Source organism: Heloderma suspectum, chromosome 2, assembly GCF_057233095.1.
Source record: "Heloderma suspectum isolate Gila_16-S chromosome 2, 16-S_ref, whole genome shotgun sequence".
Classification (NCBI taxonomy): Eukaryota; Metazoa; Chordata; class Lepidosauria; order Squamata; family Helodermatidae; genus Heloderma; species Heloderma suspectum.
The window spans coordinates 24666844-24689942 of NC_139459.1; the positions used below are offsets into that span (position 1 = coordinate 24666844).

Genomic DNA, 23099 nt, shown 5'->3' on the forward strand with positions numbered 1-23099 from the left:
GGCAGAGTGCGGCAGCATCTCAGAGAGAGAATGTTGGGCAGAGCAGCAGCAGCAGCAAGCTGTCAGATGCCTCCGCCCCCACTAGCCTCCTACCCTCCGATGCTGTACAGCAGCAGTCCCCAACCTTTTTGGCACCAGGGACCGGTTTTGTGGAAGACAATTTTTCCACGGACCTGGGGGATGGTTTCGGGATGATTCAAGCGCATTACACTTATTACTTTGCAGTAATAGGCTACGTAATGATTTACGTAGCCTATTACTTGAAGAACAGGGATGCAAATGGCGTCCGCTATGCGGACGCCATTTGCGTCCCAGCGGCTGGAAGTCTGTCAGTGGCCGGAGCCAGCCGGCAGCTCTGCGGACTCGCTGCGGAGCGGAGCTGGCCAGGTCCGGCAAGTATTCCGGGGGGAGGGACGGATCGCCTCCCCCCCTGCGGACCCCCGCAGATGCAAGGTAAGGGGGTTTCGCACACCCCCACGGCTCACCTCCTGCTGTACGGCCCGGTTCCTAACAGGCCACGGACCGGTACCGGTCCGTGGCCCGGGGGTTGGGGACCCCTGCTGTAGAGGATGCTCTCCCCTCGCCCACGTTGAAGCAAAAAATCAACTGCCTGTCCGGTCAGTTTCTGAACATGCAACGGGGAGGGGCGCGCTCTTGGCCTCAGGCAGCGAACTGTCTCGGTCCAGCCTCGGAAGCGGACGAGGAGGAGGAGGAGGAGGAGAGTGAAGCCACGGCAGAGTATTTTGCTTTGCCAACTCTCTGCAGACACCACGAGGAGGAGGAAAAGGAGACAGGCCGCAGGCCCCTCTTTCGTCCCCCTCCGGGCGGAGAAACGGTGGCCCCTCTCCGGCCCGCGCGCGTCCCTCCTGTTCCGGGCTCTGCGCAGGGCCGCCTGCGCCCGCTGGCCTCCCCGTTCACCCCAGCGGAGGTGGCGCTGCGCCTCCGCCGCGGCTGAGCGGGGACGGTCCGTCGCTCTCGAGCCGGGCGCGGGAAGGGAAGCGGGGCGCGACGTCCTTTCCGCCGCGGGAAGCGGACTCGGGGCCCCGCTGGCGGGGCGGGGGGGCGGCGGCGCCCGCGGCTGGCGCTCGCCCGGCGCTGAGCGAAACTCCCCCCCTTTGCGCCCCCGTCTCGGATCCCACCTCGGATTCCGCCCTGGCGCGCAAAGCAAACGCGGACGGGGAGGGGACCGGTGGGCCGGTCTTCGGAACCAGCCGGCTGACAGCTGTCTGTCTTCGGTCTTCTGAAAGGGGAGCGAGCCCGGGGGAAGCTGGCTGGCTGACGGCTGCCTGTCTCCTGGGCTTCAGGAGCAGCTGACTGGCCGCGCCGCGCCCCCGCCCGCCAGGCCTGCTCCAGCACGCCCAGCCCGCGCCGCCGCCGGCAGCCGGCGCGCCCCCGCTCGCCGGGCACCCCGGCCTCTGATTGGCCGCGCGGCCGCGCGTCACCGGGAAACCCCCGGCGCTCCCCTCGGCTCGGCTGGGCTCGGCGCGGCGCGGCGCGCCGGGCGCGGGGCCCATTGCGCGGGAGGCAGAGCCGGCCGAGAGCGCCGCCGCCCGATGGCTCCTGCGCTGCCGGACCCGGAGCGCCCCAAGGCGCGGCATGCCAAGCCGAGCCGAGCCGCCGGCGCCCGCGGGCCCGAGAGGGTGGCCAGCAAGGCGCCGCGCAGGCCGGCGCCGCACAGCCCCGCGCCCGCAGGTAGGAGCCGGCGCGGTCGCCGCCCGCATCCCGACGCCAGCCAGGCGCCCCCCCCGCCCGGCCCCGCCGAGTGGCCGGCTTGCGATCGCCGCTTGGCTGCGTTTCCCACCCGCTGGCCCGGGCCGGGAGTCCGTCGGGCGAGTCAGATCGTGCAGGGGAACCGACAGCTGGCCGGTGTCGACGTCCCGGGCCGGAGTCGCGTGAAGCGGCCAAGAGGGAAGCCCCTTCTTGGGGGGGGGGTCGGAGAAGAGGGAGCGCCTCTGCGGGGCTCATAGACTGGGGATCGCGGACTTAGAAGGGGCCCCAGAGCCCATCTCGTCCACCCCCGGCCAGGGCAGGACCTTTCACGCCCCAGGCCCTCTCCCCCACCCCTCCGGCCACTCGCCCTGAACTTAGGAGACTAGCCTTGCCCATTGGACAGGGTCAGTGGCCTTCACAGGCATAGACGTCTTTCTTCTAATCCAACCACCGAATCTAAAGTTGCCTCTTCGTTCTTTCTCCTCTTCCTTCCCTTTTCCCTCTTTCCAAATACTGCCGTGGCAATCTAGAGTCCTTAGGTCAAGGCCACATGCCCCGCTGTTGTTCACGATCGTCTGAGCTTGCATTAGGTTGTCAAGTTGTCCAGGTACAAACTTCAGTGCATTAGACACGGGGGGGGGGGGGATTTTATTCTCAGTGGTCTTCATTACTCTGCCTCAGCCTTCCCCAACCTAGTGCCCTCCAGATGTTTTGGACTACAACTCCCAGCATTCTTGACCACTGGCCATGCCGGCTGGGGCAGATGGGAGGTGAAGTCCAAAACATCTGGAGGGCACCAGGTTGGGGAAGGCTGTTCTGCCAGGTCGCTCACATCCAGCACTCCTTTTACTCTTCCTGTTAGGGCTTTGTCATTTATTTCAATGGGAGAGGAAGCCTGTGAAGAATTGCCCGTCACAAGTGAATTGGGGAGCCCACCTCAGTAGAAACTGCGCCTGCACTTAGGAACAGAGGAAGCTGCCTTGCACAAGGGCAGTGTCTCTCTTGCTCTAGCCCACTGTTGCTACTCAGATGGGCAGCGATGTTCCAGTGGCTCAGAGGTCTTCTGTGACCTCCTCCAAACTTTAACTGGAGATGCCAGGGTTCGAAATCGGGTCCTTCTCCATACAAACCAGGTGCTCTGCCACCATCCCTAAATAGGCATTACTCGCACACATAGCTGATGTTAACCTGACGTAAGGAGTTGCTTTATGGAACCTCCGAAAGTTCTGGACATTTGCCAAGCCAGGGGTGGGAGGTGAGGGTGCTGCTTCCTACCTGCCTCCAACTTCTATCTCACCCTGTTTTTTTGTTGTTGTTGTTGTTTTAATCTAGTATAAACTTGGGAAGTGGGTGAGGCATCATTTTGATCATTGACTCCAGGTGTGCAATTTGTCTACCGTCCCTACTGCAAGATGCATTTGTAGAACTGTTGCTATGAGTAAAGCATGGTCATGTTCAGCAGTTCTGCATCTGATATGCACATCCTTGCCGAGCAAATGTGTGCAGGGACCGCGAGGCACGGCACGCTCTGCCTGCCTGAAGGCTTTTCCACCACATATGACGGTGTCCCTCCACTGAAGGGAACGGGGAATCCAGCATGCACAGGAGTTCTGGGTATACACAGCAGAATATTCTGGGTGAGGGTCAATGTCTCTGTACTGTGGGTACCAAAATAGAATTATGTAGCCATTAATCAACGCAGCTGAGCCACGATGTGCTTTTATGTTTTGCAGAATCGGAGGCAGCGACAGAATGTGCTCTCCAGCTGCGCAAGATCGGGGACAAATGGAACCTCCGACAGAGGATTCTTAACCTGATTTCAAAGCTCTTCTGCCCAGGAACATGAGAGTGCATGGATTAAAAGGAAAGGAAACTGAGAAAAAACCCACAAAATCTCTTTTGAAAGATCCGATCTTTACATATTCGGAGTCATAAAAGAGACTTCCGTAGGATGGAGGAGATGGAATGTTTCCTGTGCATTTCTGCGGCCTGTTTCCTGTTGCCAAGGAAGGTTCCTGTAATACGATTTCTTCAGATCACATTTTGGAAAGTTTGCTAGCAAATGCAAATGGAGAGATTGGGAGAGAACTGGAATTTACTGTTTACAAACGATGCTGAACTGCGAAGAACACTGGAAAAAGAAGGAATCTGGGAGTGGTGATCTAACCCAGAGTTCAGAGTTCTCACTTCCAAAGTTCTGGAATCCATACTCAGCTGCTATGCTGTGTTGAGAGTTTATGGAATTTCAAGCATAGCAAAGAGAAAGATTTTTAAAAAACAAACTCTAGACTTCCATGCACACTGCAAACCAGTTCCTCAGCTCTTTGTAATTCTTCTTTTTCTAGAGTTTGGAATTCCAGGGGAAAGGGGGATGTTTTGCTTGGATGTTTGTTTTGTTGAAATGAATATATATTGTTACATGTTTATGGGTTATTTTCTAATGAATTAAACTGTAATGCAAAAAATTACAAGGCTGAAGCTGGTACAGCTGCAGTACCAACATAGCATTATATGCCCTGTGGGTAGGAGGTTATATGGCTATTTATTTATTTTTTTTGGAACCTTTATGGATTTGCTTTGGGTTATCAACCAAAACTAAATATTCCAGATGAATGTTCAAAGCATAAAGTAAAGCCTACATCAGAACAGGCTGTAGAGTGATGTAAAAGGATGCCCTTCATGTAAAAGTGACAGTATTCTTAGCATTACAGAATGAATTGTGCAACTTTAGTTATTAAATAACAATATGTTTTTCTCTGTATATCAAAGATGCCAGATTTGCTAACAGTGTTAGAAATGCTTAAATAGAATAAGCTTTAGAATGAAGGAAAAAATTAAAAGTTACATTAAAATACAACCTCTCAGAGGAAAAGTATGGCCTTTTCTTTTTTACACTAAGGAAAACAATTGCATTATTCAAAATATGTCAGCAGGATGAAAAGTTACAGACTTTTTTAATGGGGGAGATTTAAAATAGAGAGCGTTGCCTGAATTGAGAGAACAATTCACGATCAGTTGTGTGCATGGATCTCTTTTGTGCACAGGGTTTCCATTTACTGCAGTGGAGGAAGTTGACTTGAGCATGCAAAAGAACACCTCTGAGGATCAGTTGCCTGCATTGAAATGGACCCAAAAGATTTTAAAGTCTAGATGCTCAGCAGATCTTTGGTATTCAGAACAAATTGCCCAGTCTGAAGATCTCAATTGACATTAAACAGACCTCAACATTTATTTTGCAACTTCTTAATGTATGTTCTATCTGACAGGAATGTATGTTAACTCTAAAACATAGATGCATCAGGACCAGCTTAGAAACAAGGCATTCTGCCAGCCAAAATGCAAAATTCAGTAATAATTTAATGGTAACTCAAAATGTAAACGTTCTTCAGTAACTATTCACTAATAACCCAAAGGTCCTTTAATCATTACATTAACACGCTCTATTTCAAAGCCAGTATATTTGCTTTAATTTCCCCACTTTAGGACTGTATTGCATAAAAGTATAAATGACAATAACTGTCAAAGTCACAGAGAAGCTGGCATTCGTGTTCATAAAACATTTTGGTTAACTGAATTGTAATTTCAAAGAACTATGATTTGCTAACATTGCTTTTAGCCAGTACACATTGTCAGGTTCTGGCTGAGTTAAGTGTTCAGGGAAGCAAATGCCTATGGAATTATAATGTGCCATTTGAAGTATTTGGTACAATATTTATATTTCTTGTTATGAAATATGTTTTATTCTTTGTAGAATGTTCGATGTCGGTGTGTTACATAGTATGATGTTGCTTTACCAAGCATACATGTTTATGTCAGGGTACAGTTTACAGCAGCAGGACTTGTTCAAAGTGTTTAAGGGGCATATTCTCCGGGGGTTCCAGTTCATTGCATGCTTCTTTGCAAACAAATCGCATTACATTGCTTTTCATAAGGATCTCCATGCTTTTTGTGTGTGTGTGTGTGTCTTACAAGTGGGTTTTTTTTTTTGTAGTGCCAGCTTGCTAAATCAATAAACTCGCTATGTTTGCAAAAATGCTCTGTAGTATACTTTCTACGGAATTTGAACACACATCGCATTCAAACTCTCTCTTTTCCAGCTGCAAGTAATATTATGCAGTAATAGATCATTTCAAGGAGATCTATATCAGTAGCTATGAAAGCCAGGGAATCTAAGGGCATGGGAGATGATTCTGGCAGATGTTTACTGCCACGTTTTTGTGTCCGTCCGTCCGTCCGTCCCCACACACACACACGCTCCTATGTGAACCGTCTTCTTTCATACCTTGGCACCGGTGGAGGCTGGTGGCTCTAATGTCAGTGGGGCAGTGAATCCGCTCCAGGTTCCAGTCAGAACTTTAAAGTAGCTATTAAGGCACTTCCACACCTTGGATAGGTCCTTTAGAGTTCTGACTGGTTCCGACTGAAACCAAGAGTGGATTCACTGCCCCACTGACATCGGAGCCATCAGCCTCCACTGCTTGGAACCCAGTGGACTGGCTTTTCTTGTCCGCATGGCATGAGAAAGATGAGGGGAGAGAAGGCCACCAGAGACCGCAAGCTCAAGGCACTCCGAGTGTGCTGAGGCAGCAGCCTCCAGCGGAGCCAAAGTCTCTCCCCCTCACCTCCCCCGTGCTGTGGGAGGGGCGACTCAACGAAGCAGGGAGAAGGCTGCTGGGAACCGTGGGCCCTTGGGGCCATGTCTGGGCTGCAGATTTACCAATCAGCGCAATTGTTCCAATTTAGAAGAGTATTCTGGTGCGCAGAGCTAAGGAGAATAGATTCAAAGAAAGACTGTTTCAAAGAGCAGCAAAGGACTCGTGCTCTCTCACAGACACACTTTCAAAGCCGACTGGGTTGTTAGCTTATATACACACACACGTATGCGCATACATAAGAGGCAGAATGTTTTCCCTCGTGTAAGTCATACTTACTGATTTTAAGCCTACTCAGAAGTAAGCAGGACAAGCCTCTGCATGTCTACTCAGATGCAAGCAGGACAAAATCACTTAGCAGAACCCAAACGCTGGTCCTCTGAATCACTATTGAGGTACCAGGGCTCACACGGTCAAAGCGTTGGGGCTTTCTGATGAGCAGGCTTGCATGGTGATGTCATCTGCCACCCCATCGGGCTTCCCTGTTCCCACTGAGCTTAGCTGCATTCCTCCCAGTACCTGGGTGGAAACTGATTTCCCCAGCAGCAGTGGGCATCTCTACACCAGCCTAAAATCCTGCATTGAAAACAGGGCTTTCTGCTTCTGTTTTAAATGCAGGATCACAACGACTCCCTTTGCATGTGCTTCCATTCCTCCCTCCCTTTTCCCTGTATTTGAGTCTTCCGTTATCTTTCATTGATCCCGCCCCTCTTCTTGCCGCTTTAACTCTTTTCACAGCGGGAACTCAAGCGGAACACAACGGGGTAATCTGATAGCTCATTAAAAAGGTAAAGGTGTCCCCAACCAGTCGTGTCTGACTCTAGGGTGTGGTGCTCATCCCCGTTTCTAAGCCGAAGAGCCAGCGCTGTCCGAATATGCTTCTGTGGTCATGTGGCCGGCATGACTGAACACCGAGGTGCACGGAACGCTGTTACCTTTCCCGCCGAGGCGATACCTATTTATCTACTTGCAATTTCTTGCTTTCGAACTACTGTGATCTATTTAAAAATGGAACAAAGGGCATTTAGTGCAGGAGACGCCTTGGAGGGTCACGGCATCGTGTAAAGAGCCCGCAAACTTCCGTGAAGGAGCAATCTCAATCGCAGGATAAAAGCTCAGTGTGAAGGAGCCCAGTATATTGTTGTGAGCCCTTCCTGTAAGCCACAGAGGAACATGTGTTGATCAGCAGCTGCTGAAATGAGGGTTAGTAGGGTAGGTGGGGGAAAGGGTGGGGTATCCGGCACTCCAAGAATAAAGCACGCTTAAGAACAGAAGAAGAGTCCTGGTGCGTCAGGCCAAGGGTCCATCTCGTCCAGCATTCTGTTCACACAGTGGTCAAGTAGCTGCCCACGGGAGACCCACAAGCAAGACATGAGTGCCACTGCACCCTCCTGCCCAAGTTCCCCAGCAATTGGTATACAGAGGCATGCTGCCTCCGATACTGGGGGTAACATATAGCTGTCCACTGATAGCCTTATCCTCCATGAATTTGTCTAATCCTCTTTAAAGCCATCCAAATTGGTGGCCATCACTACATCTTGTGGTAGCAAATTCCATAATTTAACTCTGCACTGTGTGAAGAACTCCTTTTTATCTGTCCTGAATCTCCTACCAATCAGCTTCATAGGATGACCCCATTGGGTTCTAATATTATGAGAGAGGGAGAAAAATGTCTCCCTATCCACTTTTTCCACTCCATCCATAATTTTGTACACCTCTGTCATATCCCCCCCCCCCGTACTCGCCTGCTTTACCTGAAGGGGGAGAGGAGGAGGAGGGATCAGGGGTAGTCATGGTGGCAGAACGGGCAGTGGTGGTGGGGAGGCTTGGAAGACCTGGAGCAGAGGGGCCCTGCACCTAGCCAGCTACAGGAGACAGCCAGGGGAAAACCTACATGAACCTGCCCCCCGAAGAACAGCAGTGCCACAGGAACGTGGCAGCTCTTTCCATGGCTTTATCTGGCAGGATGGGTGAAGAGCCATCTGGCACCTCTTCAAGCCCTGGTGACAAGCTCTGTAACATCATGTTATTTTCTTCTGCTTGGGCCTCTGGCTCTGGGGAGACTGCAACTCAGTACTTCTGTTATTCCCCTTCCCCATACCTAAGCCAAGAAGGGCAGCGCTCTGCAAAAGCTTGGAGAAGGTCTCCACCAACAACAGTGACCACATGTCCTTCTGTACATAGGACAGTCCTCTATTTGAAGGGCTGTCAGAGGGCACTCCTCTATTTGAAGGTGTCCCCTATTTGAAGGGCTGTCTGTGTAGTCGAAGTCTGGTTTAAGGATTAAAACAACCCTAAGGAGGAGAGCAGCAGGGGCCGCTGAGCACCTGGGCAGCAGACTACGCCAGGCTCACAGCTCACCTGCTCAGTCTTCCCCACTATGGTGAGAGGTATCATATTTCCATTTCCATTATAATTATTTTGACATTTGCACCTATACATTAGCATTTGCAAGTTTCAAGCAGATCTTTCCCCCCTTCTTTGGCGAAGTGTTTCTCCCTTCGGAGCAACGCCCAAGGGGCCACCCTGCCGCTATCCCTGCGCAGCAGAAGACCCCCACCTTTCCGAGCTCCAACTCAAACTCCCAGGCCGCTCCCTCCGCCGCCGCCGCTGCCTGCCCCTGTCCGTTTATGTTTAAGGCAGCCCCTGATCCAAAATGGCTACCAAGCAGAAGTTCTTCTATCCAAGCAGGGGCATTTTGCCATGCTTGCTTATGCACAAGTAGACTCATTTGCTTCTGAAATGGCCCCAGCTTGCCCTTTGCATCACTTCATGCGTCCGAGGCAAGTCTGCAACAAGCCAATGCTCCTAGTGTAGGAGAGGGGAGTAATGCCTGGCCCCCAAGACAGCTCAGCGAAGGAGCCGGGTCAGCAGCCAGGCGCCTTTAGCAACTGTTTGACCAGCAATAGCTCACACAGGCACAAAACCGTTTCTCTCCATGCCCTCAACAGCTTCGCCGGTGAAATCCTGCAGATGGGGTCCACAAGGCGCAAGAGGGCACCAGGCCACCCTCAAGGTGAGACAGGCAATCACCAGAACAGAGCAGCCTCCACCAACCTTGCACCCTCCAGGCGTGTTGGACTGCAGTTCCCATAATTCCCAGCCAGCATGGCCGATGGGAATTATGGGAGTTGCAGTCCAGCATGCCTGCAGGGCCCCAGGCTGGGGCAGGCTGCACCATCGGGAATTGGGAATTGGAACGCTGGGGAATGGGATGCTGGCATCAGACTTTGGAAGCCCCCCCCGGGGGGGGGGATTCCCTGCCTGGGCTGTACTCTGGAAGTGAGACATTGCAGTGGAGGACGAGCACTGGGGAGCCAGGCGTGGGGCCTTTATGTTCATCAAACGGAGGGGAAATTGCCGTTTGGGGGTGGCGTGGAAAGTGATGGCCAGGACTCCTGGGCCCTCGCAGGGTGCGGGATCAGGCGAACGATCCCGTTCCTCGGGGTTTTGCACCCTCCCTTGTGTGGCCTACGGAGCCGGCTCCAGGTCTGAGGGGGTCCCGCACAGAGGAGGCTCCTCGCGCGGGGTCCCCCTCTGTCGGTGGTTTACTGGGCGGTGGCAGCGGTCAGTGGCAGCACCCGGTGGCCAGGGACCGCCACCGGGATTTGCCACACCATCCTGGAGTGATGTTACACCGGGGGCCGTGGCGGGTGTGGAGCTGGCCCTGCCAGGCCCAAGGAACCCCCGGCTTTTGCCAGTCCTACTGCAGATCTGAGGGGGCAAAATGGAGGGCTGCAGTGGAGGAGTCCAGGCTCTGCACAGCCTCTGAGGAAGGCAGACAACCTCCTTGTAGGGCAAAGGGCCTTTTTGCTGACGCAGCCAGCGAGTGACCTTCGGCACCTCCCCACAACAAGGGAACTCTGATAAGAGGCTGAGAAACCTCTGCACCTTCCTGGATAATGACTCCCTAGCAGCCTCAGAGAAGATAGCACGTGCTCATGAAGCAACGGAGAGGCGAGGTGGGGGGGGGAGCCACAGTAGCTTATTTGCCCTCCCTGCTAGGCTGACCATAAGGTAAAGGTGTCCCCAGCCAGTCGTGTCCGACTCTAGGGTGCGGTGCTCATCCCTGTTTCTAAGCCGAAGAGCCAGCACTGTCCGAAGACGCTTCCATGGTCATGTGTCCGGCATGACTGAACACCGAGGTACACGGAACGCTGTTACCTTTCCTGACGAGGCGGTACCTATTTATCTACTTGCAATTTCTTGCTTTCGAACTGCTAGGTTGGCAGAAGCTGGGACTGAAGACGGGAGCTCACTCCGTCACGCAGCACTCGGGTCTCGAACTGCTGACGTGCCGACCTTCCAGTCTGCAGTTCAGCGTCTTAACCACTAAGCCACCGCAGCCCCAGGCTGACCATACATACCGTTTTAAACGGGACAGCACCGGTTTTTTCATATTTCCCCGACCGTCCCGTCGTTTTAATATAAATGTCAATTTTGTCCCGTCTTTAATTTTTTGTAAAAAAAACTGAACGCGTTTATCATAGGGCTCTATGCTAATCAATGTGTGCAGTAAAACTGCTAGTGTGGCGAAAGAGGAAGTTCCATTTACTTTATCCAGCCAGGGCCAGGCTTCTTGAGCTAGCGATGATCAGACGCCGCCCCCTTGCTTGTCTGCAGTGGCAGGGAATTCAAGAGGCGGCCGCCAAGCCCCATTCAGCATGTGGGAGCCAGGAGGGTGAGTCTTGCTGTTATTTCTACCATCATTCCGCCCCTAGAGATTCTTTCTCTAATAAAGCTTTTGTTATCGTCTTACTTTCCCATGAATACAGAATATTACATAACCCCGTCCCGTTTTTGTCATCCCAATATCCCATTTTTGTCTCAAGGAAATATGGTCAGCCTACGCCCTGCGCATCCCCATCACAAGCCACCCAATTAGCATAATTGCCCTGGCCGGGCACGGGTTGCCTTGACTTCTGAAGCCGGCAATGGTGGCTGGCCGGGGTTATTTGCCCTCTGTGATCGTGCGAACCAGTCAATGACCTGAACCAGCATGGTATGGTAGCAAGAGTGTTGGACTGGGAGACAGGAGATCCGGGTTCTAGTCCCCACTCGGCCATGAAGCTCACTGGGTGACCTTGGACCAGTCACAGACTCTCAGCCCAACCTAACTCACAGGGTTGGGCTGAGAGTCTGTGACAGGCCCTTGTACGCCGCCTTGGGTTTCTCAAGGAGGGAAAAGGGTGGGATAGAAATAAATAAATAAATAAATAAATAACTGCAGCCCACCCTGGCTTAATCACCCCACAACCCTACAACAGCCCGTAGGTTCTGGACGTTTGTTAATCACCCAGACAAGCCACCCTTGCCAGGTCAGGGTGTTGTGAGAAGCCACGCCTGGCAAGGGTAATTAGGGAAATAAGCCATCACGGCTTATTAAACACCCTCGTGTTGTGCAAACCCGGCCAATAAAAGAGGCCAGATCAAGGCCATGATGGGCCTTGAGGCCATCTGCAGTAAGCCCCGTACTCTGTCCTCAGTACTGAACTTAGACATGACATTTGTGCATGTATGTGTGCACAGAGTCAAAGGAAGCTATTTTATGTACAACAATAATGCAAAAATATTATGTACCTATTTTAGTGGAAGTCATCTTCCATACTTCCCTGGAAGAAAAATGCTAATACTTCGTCCATAGTAGAGAACTTAACTACAACTCAAACGCAAACACAAGCCTCCCCTTTTATGGCAGAAAGGAGACAGACACTGAAGATATAAACACACATTGAAGCACTCTCTCTGTCACACACACACACTAGAAAGAAAGACAGACTGATTCACTGACTCGTTCAGACACAACAGCCAAACAGTGCGTGCGCGCGCGCACACACAGAGCGAGGGCTGGCTTAGAACATTTTGCTGCCGGAGAGTACCTCCCATTTCTCACTGGATGACCTTGGGCCAGTCACTACTTCTCAGCCTAACCTACCTCACAGGCTTGTTGTGAAGATAAAAATGGGGAGGCCTTTAGCTCCTGGAGGAAAGGCAGGACATAAATGTAGTAAAATAAAGTAACAAACAAACAAAAAGAAATATACTAGAAAACATAATTGTCTGACACTATGCTCATAATAAGCTTCCCTAGAATGTAAAATGATCAGCTGTGCACAGCATGCTGCCTTACTGCGCACTAGAGACAAAATGCAGCAAGGACCCCACTTGGAAATTTTATAGAGACCCTGAAGACCGACAACAACTCTTATGACTCATAGTAAAAATTCAGGGGTTGGATCCAGATCAATGTTGTGCAAGGGGAAGGATACCGCTTGCGGAATGGGACTTCCTCATTCTCTCCTAACCCCACCCCACACCGCCCGCCGCAGCCCCCTCTGCGCACCCTCCAGATCTCCTCCGAAGGGCTCCCCAACCCACCAGAGCAGATTTGGAAGGCATGCGGGGGGCTGCAGGGGGGAGAAGCGGATGCGAAAGTCCTGTTCTGCAAGTGGTACCCTTCTGCTTGTGCAGTGTCGATGCAGGAACCAGCCCATGAATTTGGAAAACATCCTGTCATTTGATCATCAACTTCAAAGAAACTTTATTTGCAGTTCAATCCTGTACATCTCTACTCAGAAATAGGTACCGTGTGTTCAATGGGGATTTTCTCCCAGCTAAGCGTGCATAGCTTTACAGCCTTACAGCACAATCCTGTGCAATATATATATATATATATATATATATATATATATATATATGCACAAATATAACAGAAACAAAAGAGAAAGGGGAGGAGAAGAAAAAAAAACATGAATTAAATGCATTTGTATGTGGTAGTGCATAGTTGGCTCCTCCATGGAGGGGCAAGGAAGAGGAGGAACAAAAAACAAGACAGACTTCATTGGGTTAAATAATTGGCCACAATTTTATTGGGTTCAGCTTGGAATAGAGTTTGGGGGAGGCAGAGGACACAGATCCACTAATCAGGCAGCCTGCCTGCTATCTGACCCTGTCACCCTGGGCTGCATGCCAGGGGCCTCCGAAGGGAGTCAGGGGCGCACACCATAGCACAGACCATTAACGTGAGCCCCCTTTCTGCTGCCCTGGCTGGGGCGTGGCAAGATCGCAGCTGACTCTTGATGCCACACACCCCAAGATGCCCACCACTGCAACGGGGAACAGGGAGCTCCATCCTGCTCCCCTTACCAATGGATCCAGCCCAATGCTTTCCACAGCTACAAACTTGTGACTAAGGATTGAACATTCTTGTAGCTCATCTATATACACCTGGATTGGTCTTCTTGCGATGGTGACACCCCTCCACCGCTGTGCCAATTCATATGCCGATAAAATCCCTTCCTGGCCCCCTTAACTGGGACTGACCTCAGTCCACAGCAAGAAATATGCTGCCTTGGGGAGGGTGGGGATGGAACCAAAGCCATGTGGGAGTCCTGGCTTGTAAGGGCCACGGGTGGGCCAGAGGGAGGGAGTTTCCCCCCCAGTCCGGCCATGAAGCCCCGCCTTCTGCTGAGCCAATCAGGGCCCCTGATTGGCTCCCCAGGCCTCCCGGGGTAGCCGGAACTCTGGTGCTCCTGCACCAACTCCCAATCCTGGATCCCCGGATCCCCCCTGCCGGAAGCGCGCACCCCCCACAACGTGGCTTCCAGACAAGCACGGGAGCTTTAGAGTCATCCACAGCCATCGTTTACAACACCATTGATAAAAGGGAGAAGACAAAAGGGGGAGAGGAAAGGATTTGACACAATTCTTTCAAATATATACATTAATATAAGCTGTCCATATATCTAAGTCAGCATCCATACAAAGCTGACAGCTGAAGGATGTAGCAAATGTAGATCAAATGCAGCAAGAGCAGTAAGCTCTTCAGGCCATTGGATGATGGGTGGTGGGTGTTTATCCTTCCAGGCTTGCAGTATGAATCTCTTTGCAACTGTTAGGGCTCTCAAAGTTCACTTTTGCTGTCCATCTGTTAATCTCCACATTACAGGAATATAATTTAGAAGCGCCCGAGTGCCTGCAATTATCACAGATTTTTCAGGAACAGAAAGTATGCACAATCCTATGCGTGTCTACTTAGGAAATGTCCCATTGTGTTCAAGAAGACTTATGCTCAGGTAAGTGGATAGAACTGAAGCCTAAATCTCTCTCTCCCCTCCACCTTTCCTTCTTCCATGTTATTTATCACATTTCTATACTGCCCAATAGCTGAAGCGCTCTTGTACCATAAGGCACGGAAAGAACTCAGTGGAAAAAGAAACTTGGGCTGAAATGCTTGACGCCGTCACTTACTGGGGAGGTGGTATGTTGCTGTTTTCCTGCTGCAAGCAGGGTAAGGGGAGCTGACTGACACACTGGGCAGGGAACACCGCTGCCGTCGTCAATTGCTGAGCCAGCAAAAGGCCCACAAAGAGCGAGTGAGCCAGCCCCATTTCGAATTCCCCGCACTCACACACACAGGCAGCTTCCTGGGAAGGGATGGTGACGCCAAATGGCCAACGGAAAACCCGGGCTAGTTGTCAGTAACGGGAGGGGGCAGTATGATAGCCAGAAAATACTCTTGAAGTGCGATCAGTTGAGGTGCAGCACCTGAGCTGAGCCCATTGTGAACGGCCCAGAGAGCGTCTGCTATTGGGCCGTAGATAAATTAAAGAAATAAATAAAACAGGCAATAAAAAGAGCCCAATACCTGAGCTAAATGAGACTTAGGCCCCATCTATATGGCACTGCTTTGACCCCCCCCCCCGTCGCAACTGCGCAGCAATGCGGCCTCGAGTCGGCATGCCCTGCGATACCCTTGTGATGTACTGCGGGGTTCCCTAAGAGACTCGCTGTGCCCTCTTTTTTTTTGCCATTGATTATACTGAAATGCGCAGCTGTGCAGTCCCATGAGCGTGGGGGTGTGACACTTCAGTGGCTGTTTTATATTTGAGGGGCTCTGCTGTGTCTTTCTGACCCTGTTTTAGGTAAAAATTGGGTGTTTTGTGCTCCTTCATTTCCGCACCATCAGTTTGTCAGTTTCCCAGCCTGAGACTCTTGCGATGGTTCGCACTCACAAGCGTGAGAGCTATGTGCCTAGCCATCACTCCGAAATGGTGCCCGGAGCTATGTTGTTCCTCCCCCAAGACCCTCCCCAGCCCTTGGGTACTGAGTCCAACAGCAACCATTGCAAAGATACGAAGCTGCAAAAATGTGCGAAAGTGTGATTAAATAAATGAAAACACCCCTCTGTGCCTCTGTAATTGCGCAGCTGCGAAGGGGTGGAGGAGCAAAGGGGCATCACAGAGTGATGCAGGCACTACGCACGCCTACAACGTACCCATTGTAAGATGCGAAGTCAGGTCAGGGAAGGAACAGATGGTCTGCAACCGTGGGGGGAACCTGCAGCAAACCCCCAAAATCGCAGTAAAACGACTCCTTGGAACTCCTCTTTTTCCAGGCGAAAACCACGAATGGCTGCGAAGCTGTGATTGTGTCATCTATGATGAGGGACCTCGACTCGCACCCGCCCCAGAGTAAAAGCCCGGTGTAGATGGGGCCCTACTTTCAGGTAAGAGGCTATCTTCTGTACTCCAACCTTCCCCAACCTGGTGCCCTGCAGATGTTTTGGATTTCAACTCCCATCAGCCTCAGCCCAGATGGGGCCAATGGTTAGGAATGCTGGGGGTGGCATTCAAAACATCTGAGGGTCCCAGATTGGGCAAGGCTCCTGTATCCTTTTACCTGGGCCTAAAGCCCATTAAGCTCATTGGAGCTGACTTCTCTGAGTTGATATGTAGAGGACTGCACTGTTGGCAAACTTTATGCAAACGTTCTGTAACCCTTAACTTTACAGCACCCCTCCCCCCACCAACGGCATTTCTCTAAAAAACAACAACACCCAGCCATGAGCAGAGTAGATAATAACAGTGGCCTACATTGCGGTGATGTTGTATGCTACTCTCTTTCCCAGCAATATGTGTATAATAGCAATGGACTACTTTGCAGGGCTGACATAACCCATTCTCAGCCACAGTGCTCCCCCCCACACACACACACACACAATATGAACAGAAGGGCAGACTTTATTTGTTGTGGCAGGGAGGTTTTTTAAAAACATTTACAAATACAGTAAAAAAAAAGTTTTTTTTTTCTTAACATGAAATAAGATCTGAACTAGAAAGAAATGAACTTCTGTTGTTCCTGCTACCTACTGTTTTGGCCTGGTTATGCTACTGGCCGCTCACTAAAATTATGGAGTTCTCAATTGTTTTCGATGGGCAGTAATCACTATACCACAAGGGCAGACCCCTGAAAATGGGTTCAAAATGACATGTGATCACTCTACACATATCTCTAAGCATGGGGAGGGACTTCACTCCCTGAAAGACACGGAAAGGTGGTAGCAGGGTCATTTATCATAAAACAATTGGACAGAATTGGGCCTAAATATTTTGTCTCATGTCTTGCATTCCACAAGGGCTAAAGACTTGCTCTCTTTTTTTATTTGAAAGCTGAGAATCTGGGTAGCTAGTGGGCTCTGTAGGATGGTGGGCTGGGAGCTACAGCCCCCTTAGCCAAATGGTTAATCTGGCCTTGGCGCTGGTGACACTTTCTCCTAGGAAGGTTTTGGGTATAAGTTGGAAGTACAAATGTTCACTTCCAGCCCCAGCTCCAAACTGATGCAAGGATCTGATCATATCTCTGATCAACAGAAAAAGGCATGGCTAGTTGTCCAGAAGAGAGCTGCTGGTCATGTCATGTCATGTCGTGTCATGTCACTTCACTTTATTTCTCTTTATTTTTCCCTTTCCATCCTTCGTTTTCCCATCTTTCTTTCCTCCTTTCAGTCCACTGTTTCTGCTCTGTCGGGGTAGTATCCAGCGTTAGTTCTATGTAGAATAGACCCATTGAAACGAATGAGACTTAAGTTAGTCACAACTAACTTAAGTGCCATTCATTTCAGTGGGTCTGCTGTACATAGGATTAACATTGGAAACTACCCTTGGAGACAGAAGGATCCTGGCACCTGCTGGCCCACTGCACGAAATTAATAGCTATGAACGTGATGCTAAAATGCTATGTAGTCTGGGGTGGCTTGGAAGCATCTAGGCTGCTCTAGGATGCTTCAAACCAGCTTTCCCAGCCTGGTGCTGCTCTACAGGTCTCTTCAACCCCAGCCACGCTTGTCTGGGTGATGAACAAACATCCAGAACCTATGGGCTGTTGTTGGGTTGTGGGGTGATTAAGCCAGGGTGGGCTGCAGTTATTTATTTATTTCATTTATATCCCACCATTTTTCCTCCTTAAGGAACCCAAGGCAGCGTACATAATCCTCCTCTCCATTTTATCCTCACAACAACAACCCTGTGAGGTAGGTTGGGCTGAGAGTGTGACTGGCCCAAAGTCACCCAGTGAACTTCCATGGCCAAGAGGGGACTAGAACCTGGGTCTCCCGACTCCCGGATAGATATGAAGAAATACATCCCTAGATATATAGGTGCATATATTGCATTTTCTCCCTGTTCTTTAACCAGTTGGTTGTTAAGATATAGCCACAGAATTAAATGGATGCATGTGCATTGTTGTTATTGTTCAGTCGTTAAGTCATGTCCGACTCTTCATGACCCCATGGACCATAGCACGCCAGGCCTTCCTGTCCTCCGCTCTCTCCCGGGGTGTGCTCAAGTTCATATTCATTGCATCAGTGATGCTATCTAGCCATCTCATCCTCTGCCGTCCCCTTCTCCTTTTGCCTTCAATCTTTCCCAGCATCAGGGTCTTTCCCAGGGAGTTTTCTCTTCGCATTAGGCGGCCAAAATATTTGAGCTTCAGCTTCAGTATCTGTCCTTCCAATGAGCAGTCAGGGTTGATTTCCTTTAGGATGGACTGATTTGACCTCCTTGCAGTCCAGGGGACTTGTAAGAGTCTTCTCCAACACCACAGTTCGAAAGCATCAATTCTTCTGCGCTCAGCCTTCCTTATAGTCCAGCTCTCACAGCCATACGTTACTCCTGGGAAAACCATAGCTTTGATTAGACGGACCTTTGTCGGCAAGGTGATGTCTCTGTTTCTTACTATGCTGTCTAGGTTGGCCATAGCTGTCCTCCCAAGGAGCAAGCGTCTTTTAATTTCATGGCTACAGTCACTGTCTGCGGTGATCTTGGAGCCCAAGAAAATAAAATCTGTCACTGCTTCCATTTCTTCCCCTTCTATATGCCAGGAAGTGATGGGGCCAGATGCCATGATCTTAGTTTTTTTAATGTTGAGTTTCAAACCAGCTTTTGCACTCTACACTTTTACCCTCAACAAGAGGCTCTTTAGATCCTCTTCACTTTCTGCCATTAGGGTGGTATCGTCTGTGTATCTGAGGTTGTTGATCTCTAGTTCCTCTGCCTCTTTGAAACCCAGCTTGTACTTCCGGTAGTTCTCGGTTCGCATACTGCTGAAGCTTAGCTTGTAGGATTTTGAGCATAACCTTGCTGGCATGTGAAATGAGCGCAATTGTATGGTAGTTTGAGCACTTTTTGGCATTGTCCTTCTTTGGAACTGGAATGTAAACTGACCTTTTTCCAGTCTTGTGGCCACTGTGGAGTGTTCCAAATTGAGTGCAGCACATTAACAGCATCATCTTTTAGTATTTTAAATAGCTCAGCTGGAATACTGCCAGCTCCGCTAGATTTGTTGTTACTAATGCTTCCTAAGGCCCACTTGACTTCACTCTCTAGGATGTCCGGCTCAAGTTCAGTGACCGCACTATCATGGCTATCAGGGACATTCAGATCTTTCCTGTATAGTTCTTCTGTGTATTCTTTCCACTTCTTCTTAATCTCATCTGCTTCTGTTAGGTCCCTGCCTTCTTTGTCCTTTATCATGCCTGTCTTTGCACAAAACGTTCCCTTGATATCTCTGATTTTCTTGAAGAGATCTCTAGTCTTTCCCATTCTGTTGTTTTCCTCGATTTCTTTGCATTGTTCATTTCAGAAGGCCTTCTTGTCTCTCCTTGCTATTCTCTGGAACTCTGCATTCAGTTGGATATATCTTCCCCTTTCTCCCTTGCTTTTCGCTTCCCTTCTTTCCTCAGCGACTTGTAAAGCCTCATCAGACAGCCACTTTGCTTTCTTGCATTTCTTTTTCTTTGGGATGGATTTCGTTGCTGCCTCCTGAACTATGTTACAGACCTCCATCCATAGTTCCTTAGGCACTCTGTGTATCAGGTCTAATCCCTTAAAACTATTCCTCACTTCCACTGTATATTCATCAGGGATATGATTTAGGTCATACCTGAATAGTTTAGCGGTTTTCCCTACGTTCTTCAATTTAAGCCGAAATTTTGCAAGAAGCAGCTCATGATCTGAGCCACAGTCAGCTCCAGGTCTTGTTTTGACTGACTGTATAGAGCTTCTCCATCTTTGGCTGCAAAGTACATAATCAATCTGATTTCGATATTGACCATCTGATGATGTCCATGTGTAGAGTCGCCTCTTGTGCTGTTGGAAAAGAGTGTTTGCTATGATCAGCGTGTTCTCTTGGCAAAACTCCATTAGCCTTTGTACTGCTTCATTTTGTACACCAAGGCCATGCTTGCCTGTTGTCCTGGTGATTTCTTGACTTCCTACTTTAGCATTCCAATCCCCTATGATGAAAAGGACATCTTTTTTTGGTGTTAGTTCTAGAAGGTGTTGTAGGTCTTCATAGAACCGATCAACCTCAGCTTCTTCGGCCTCAGTGGTTGGGGCATAGACTTGAATTACTGTGATGTGGAATGGTTTGCCTTGGATTTGTACTGAGATCATTCTATCATTTTTGAGATTGTACCCCAGTACTGCTTTTCCCACCCTTTTATTGACTATGAGTGCTACTCCATTTCTTCTCAGGGATTCTTGCCCACAGTAGTAGATATAATGGTCGCCTGAATTAAATTTGCCCACGCTTGTCCATTTTAGTTTGCTGATTCCCAAGATGTCGATGTTCAATCTTGCCATCTCATGTTTGACCACCTCCAGCTTACCTTGATTCATTGATCTGACATTCCAGGTTCCTAAACAATATTGTTCTTTACAGCATCAGATTTTCTTTTCACCACCAGACACATCCACAGCTGAGTGTCCTTTCGGCTTTGGCCCAGCCGCTTCACTCTTTCTGGCGCTACTTGGAAATACCCTCTGCTCTTCCCCAGTATTATATTGGACACCTTCTGACCTGAGGGGCTCATCTTCCGGCATCATATCTTTTCGCCTTGTGTGATACGTTCAATGCGTTTTTTTGGCAAGAATACTGGAGTGGGTTGCCATTTCCTTCTCCAGTGGACCACATTTTGTCAGAACTCTCCGCCATGACCTGTCCATCTTGGGTGGCCCTGCACGGCATAGCTTATGGCTTCACTGAGTTATGCAAGCCCCTTCGCCACAACAAGGCAGTGATCCATGAAGGAGGCATGTGCATTACGTGCCTGTAAACTGAGAACACATATGACACGTCCCTATTTAAAACTCAGTCTGGGGTTGAAGCAATCCTTGAGTCTGCTTCTATTAATCTCCAACCTGAGCTTCACATGCTTCTCTTCTGGGTGTGACCTGGACTTTGCTTTACTAGAACCTGGACTCTTGCTGAGAATCTGGCTGAGAGCAATACCTGAGACAGAACATGAGCTGCATACCAGGAATAGGGAACCTGTAGTCATTCAAATGTAATTGGACTCCAGCTTCCATCAGCCATAGCTAGGATGGCCAATCCTTTGGGGTGATGGGAGCTATAGTCCACAACATCTGGAGGATCACAGGTTCCCTACTCCCAGTACACAATTTAAAAAAAAATCAGTGGTGAAGAAAAACACTGATTTCTTCTTTGCCTTTTTGGCAATGGACCTCAAGCAAAAAAGAGGTCAGTCCATTGCTATTGTTTTTCCTTGGCTATTAGCAACCCAAAAGTTCAAGGCATGGCCCTGATCTTCTTTAATCTGCCCCTGATATTTAAAGACTATGGCCTGTTGACCCTGTTATGACTATTCAATAGGCAGCACAGTCTGGAATTACCTGTTTCCTTGTATCTGGTACAGTTGTTATGCTTGAGTCAGCTTCACTTGCCTACTTGGCACACCTGCCTGTTTATTCTTTCCCTGTTAAGTTGCTTTACATAATGACTCAGGGGCTGATAGAATCATGTTGCTTATCAAATTTTCCCTATCAAGGTGGATCCAGGAGTGAGTACACTGGTAGATTTTTAGAGGCTGATCCCTCATACTGTAAACCACAACCTTTTACAGGTAGTATAAATACTCCCTCTCACATTTATAGCAGCATTTAGCCAGACTTGTTACAGTTCTGCTAACATGCAAATAATAAAGAGGAGAGTCATAGATCTGAATCAACAAATGGGTCCAGTTCGTGTGTCATGCTAAACCACCCTGGTGGTTTGGCTGTTCACTCACTAACCCACATTCCTCAGGCTAGACAATTGGGTTCATGATGGCTTTGCATGGCTTCTTTCCCCCTCAGTCTCGCAGCCCATACCCTGTATTTAGTCTAGTGTCCTTTGTGTGGCAACCCATCTTGTCCCTACCGTGGGAAACTTTCCCAGCCCCCTCCCTGCTCTGATTGCTCCCCTTTTTCCGAGCACTTTCGCCATTTGCCCCCTTTTTTTTGGTGCCTTAGAAGTACGCAAATTATTATCATCATTATTTATTACATTTATATCCCGCCATTTTTCCTCTTTAAGAAACCCAGGGCAGCATACATAATCCTCCTCCTCGCCATTTTATCCTCACAACAACAACCCTGTGAGGTAGGCTGGGCTGAGAGTCTGTGACTGGCCCAAAGTCACCCAGTGAGCTTCCATGGCCAAGTGGGGACTAGAACCCGGATCTCCCAGCTCCAAGTTCAACACTCTAGCCACTACACCACAGTGACTCTAATGGAGTTGTAATATTTGTTGTTGTCGTTTACCTGTCTTTTGCAAGCGCGCAAGAGCAGAGAATCGCCTGTCTGTTATGTGTAGTCTTGCCTTGTCAATTTCCTTGTATGTTACAACCCTCAAGGGAAGCATCAGTCCTGGGCCCAGTGCTCTTCAACATTTTTATTAATGACATGGAGGAGGAGGTGCAGGGAATGCTGATCAGATTTGCAGATGACACAAAATTGGGCGGGATAGCTAATACTTTGGAAGACAGAAACAAAATTCAAAGTGATCTGGATAGACTGGAGCGCTGGGCAGAAAACAACAGAATTACATTTAACAGGGATAAATGCCAAGTTCTGCACCTAGGAAAAAGAAACCAAATGCACAGTTACAAGATGGGGGATACCTGGCTCAACCACACTACAAGCAAGAAGGATCTTGGGATTGTTGTCGATCACAAGCTGAATATGAGCCAACAATGTGATGTGGCTGCAAAAAAGGCCAATGCTCTTTTGGGCTGCATTAATAGAAGCACAGCTTCCAAAACCCGGGAAGTACTAGTTCCCCTCTACTCAGCACTGGTTAGGCCTCATCTGGAGTACTGTGTCCAGTTCTGGGCACCACACTTTAAGAAGGATGCAGACAAACTGGAGAGGGTTCAGAGGAGGGCAACAAAGATGATCAGGGGACTGGAAACAAAGCCCTATGAAGAGAGACTGAAAGAACTGGGCATGTTTAGCCTTGAGAAGAGAAGACTGAGGGGAGATATGATAGCACTCTTCAAGTACTTGAAAGGTTGTCACAGAGAAGAAGGCCAGGATCTCTTCTCGATCATCCCAGAGTGCAGGACACGGAATAATGGGCTCAAGTGATAGGAAGCCAGATTCCGGCTGAACAGCAGGA

General features: G+C 49.6%; 1 protein-coding gene across 2 annotated transcripts; it reads left to right on the plus strand.

Annotated features, from left to right (window-relative positions):
- The first annotated feature begins 1512 nt into the window (after window positions 1-1512).
- PMAIP1 (phorbol-12-myristate-13-acetate-induced protein 1) lies at window positions 1513-5738 on the plus strand. Of its 2 annotated transcripts, XM_084833006.1 has the most exons (3): window positions 1513-1692; window positions 2241-2317; window positions 3444-5738. In XM_084833006.1, the coding sequence occupies exons 1-3, from the start codon at window positions 1554-1556 to the stop codon at window positions 3525-3527; spliced, it is 300 nt and encodes a 99-aa protein (XP_084689132.1). In that variant the 5' UTR covers window positions 1513-1553; the 3' UTR covers window positions 3528-5738. The 2 variants fall into 2 exon arrangements, with proteins under 2 accessions (XP_084689132.1, XP_084689133.1); XM_084833007.1 differs by lacking the exon at window positions 2241-2317.
- The last annotated feature ends 17361 nt before the right edge of the window (window positions 5739-23099 follow it).

What these genes read in the sequence shown, in the direction of transcription:
- PMAIP1 (XM_084833006.1), top strand. Translation starts at nt 1,554, where the DNA reads ATGGCTCCTGCGCTGCCGGACCCGGAGCGCCCCAAGGCGCGGCATGCC. An exon ending in GCACAGCCCCGCGCCCGCAG is followed by an intron (nt 1,693 to 2,240) that starts GTAGGAGCCGGC and finishes GTGGCAATCTAG; the next exon opens with AGTCCTTAGGTCAAGGCCAC. An exon ending in TAGGTTGTCAAGTTGTCCAG is followed by an intron (nt 2,318 to 3,443) that starts GTACAAACTTCA and finishes TATGTTTTGCAG; the next exon opens with AATCGGAGGCAGCGACAGAA.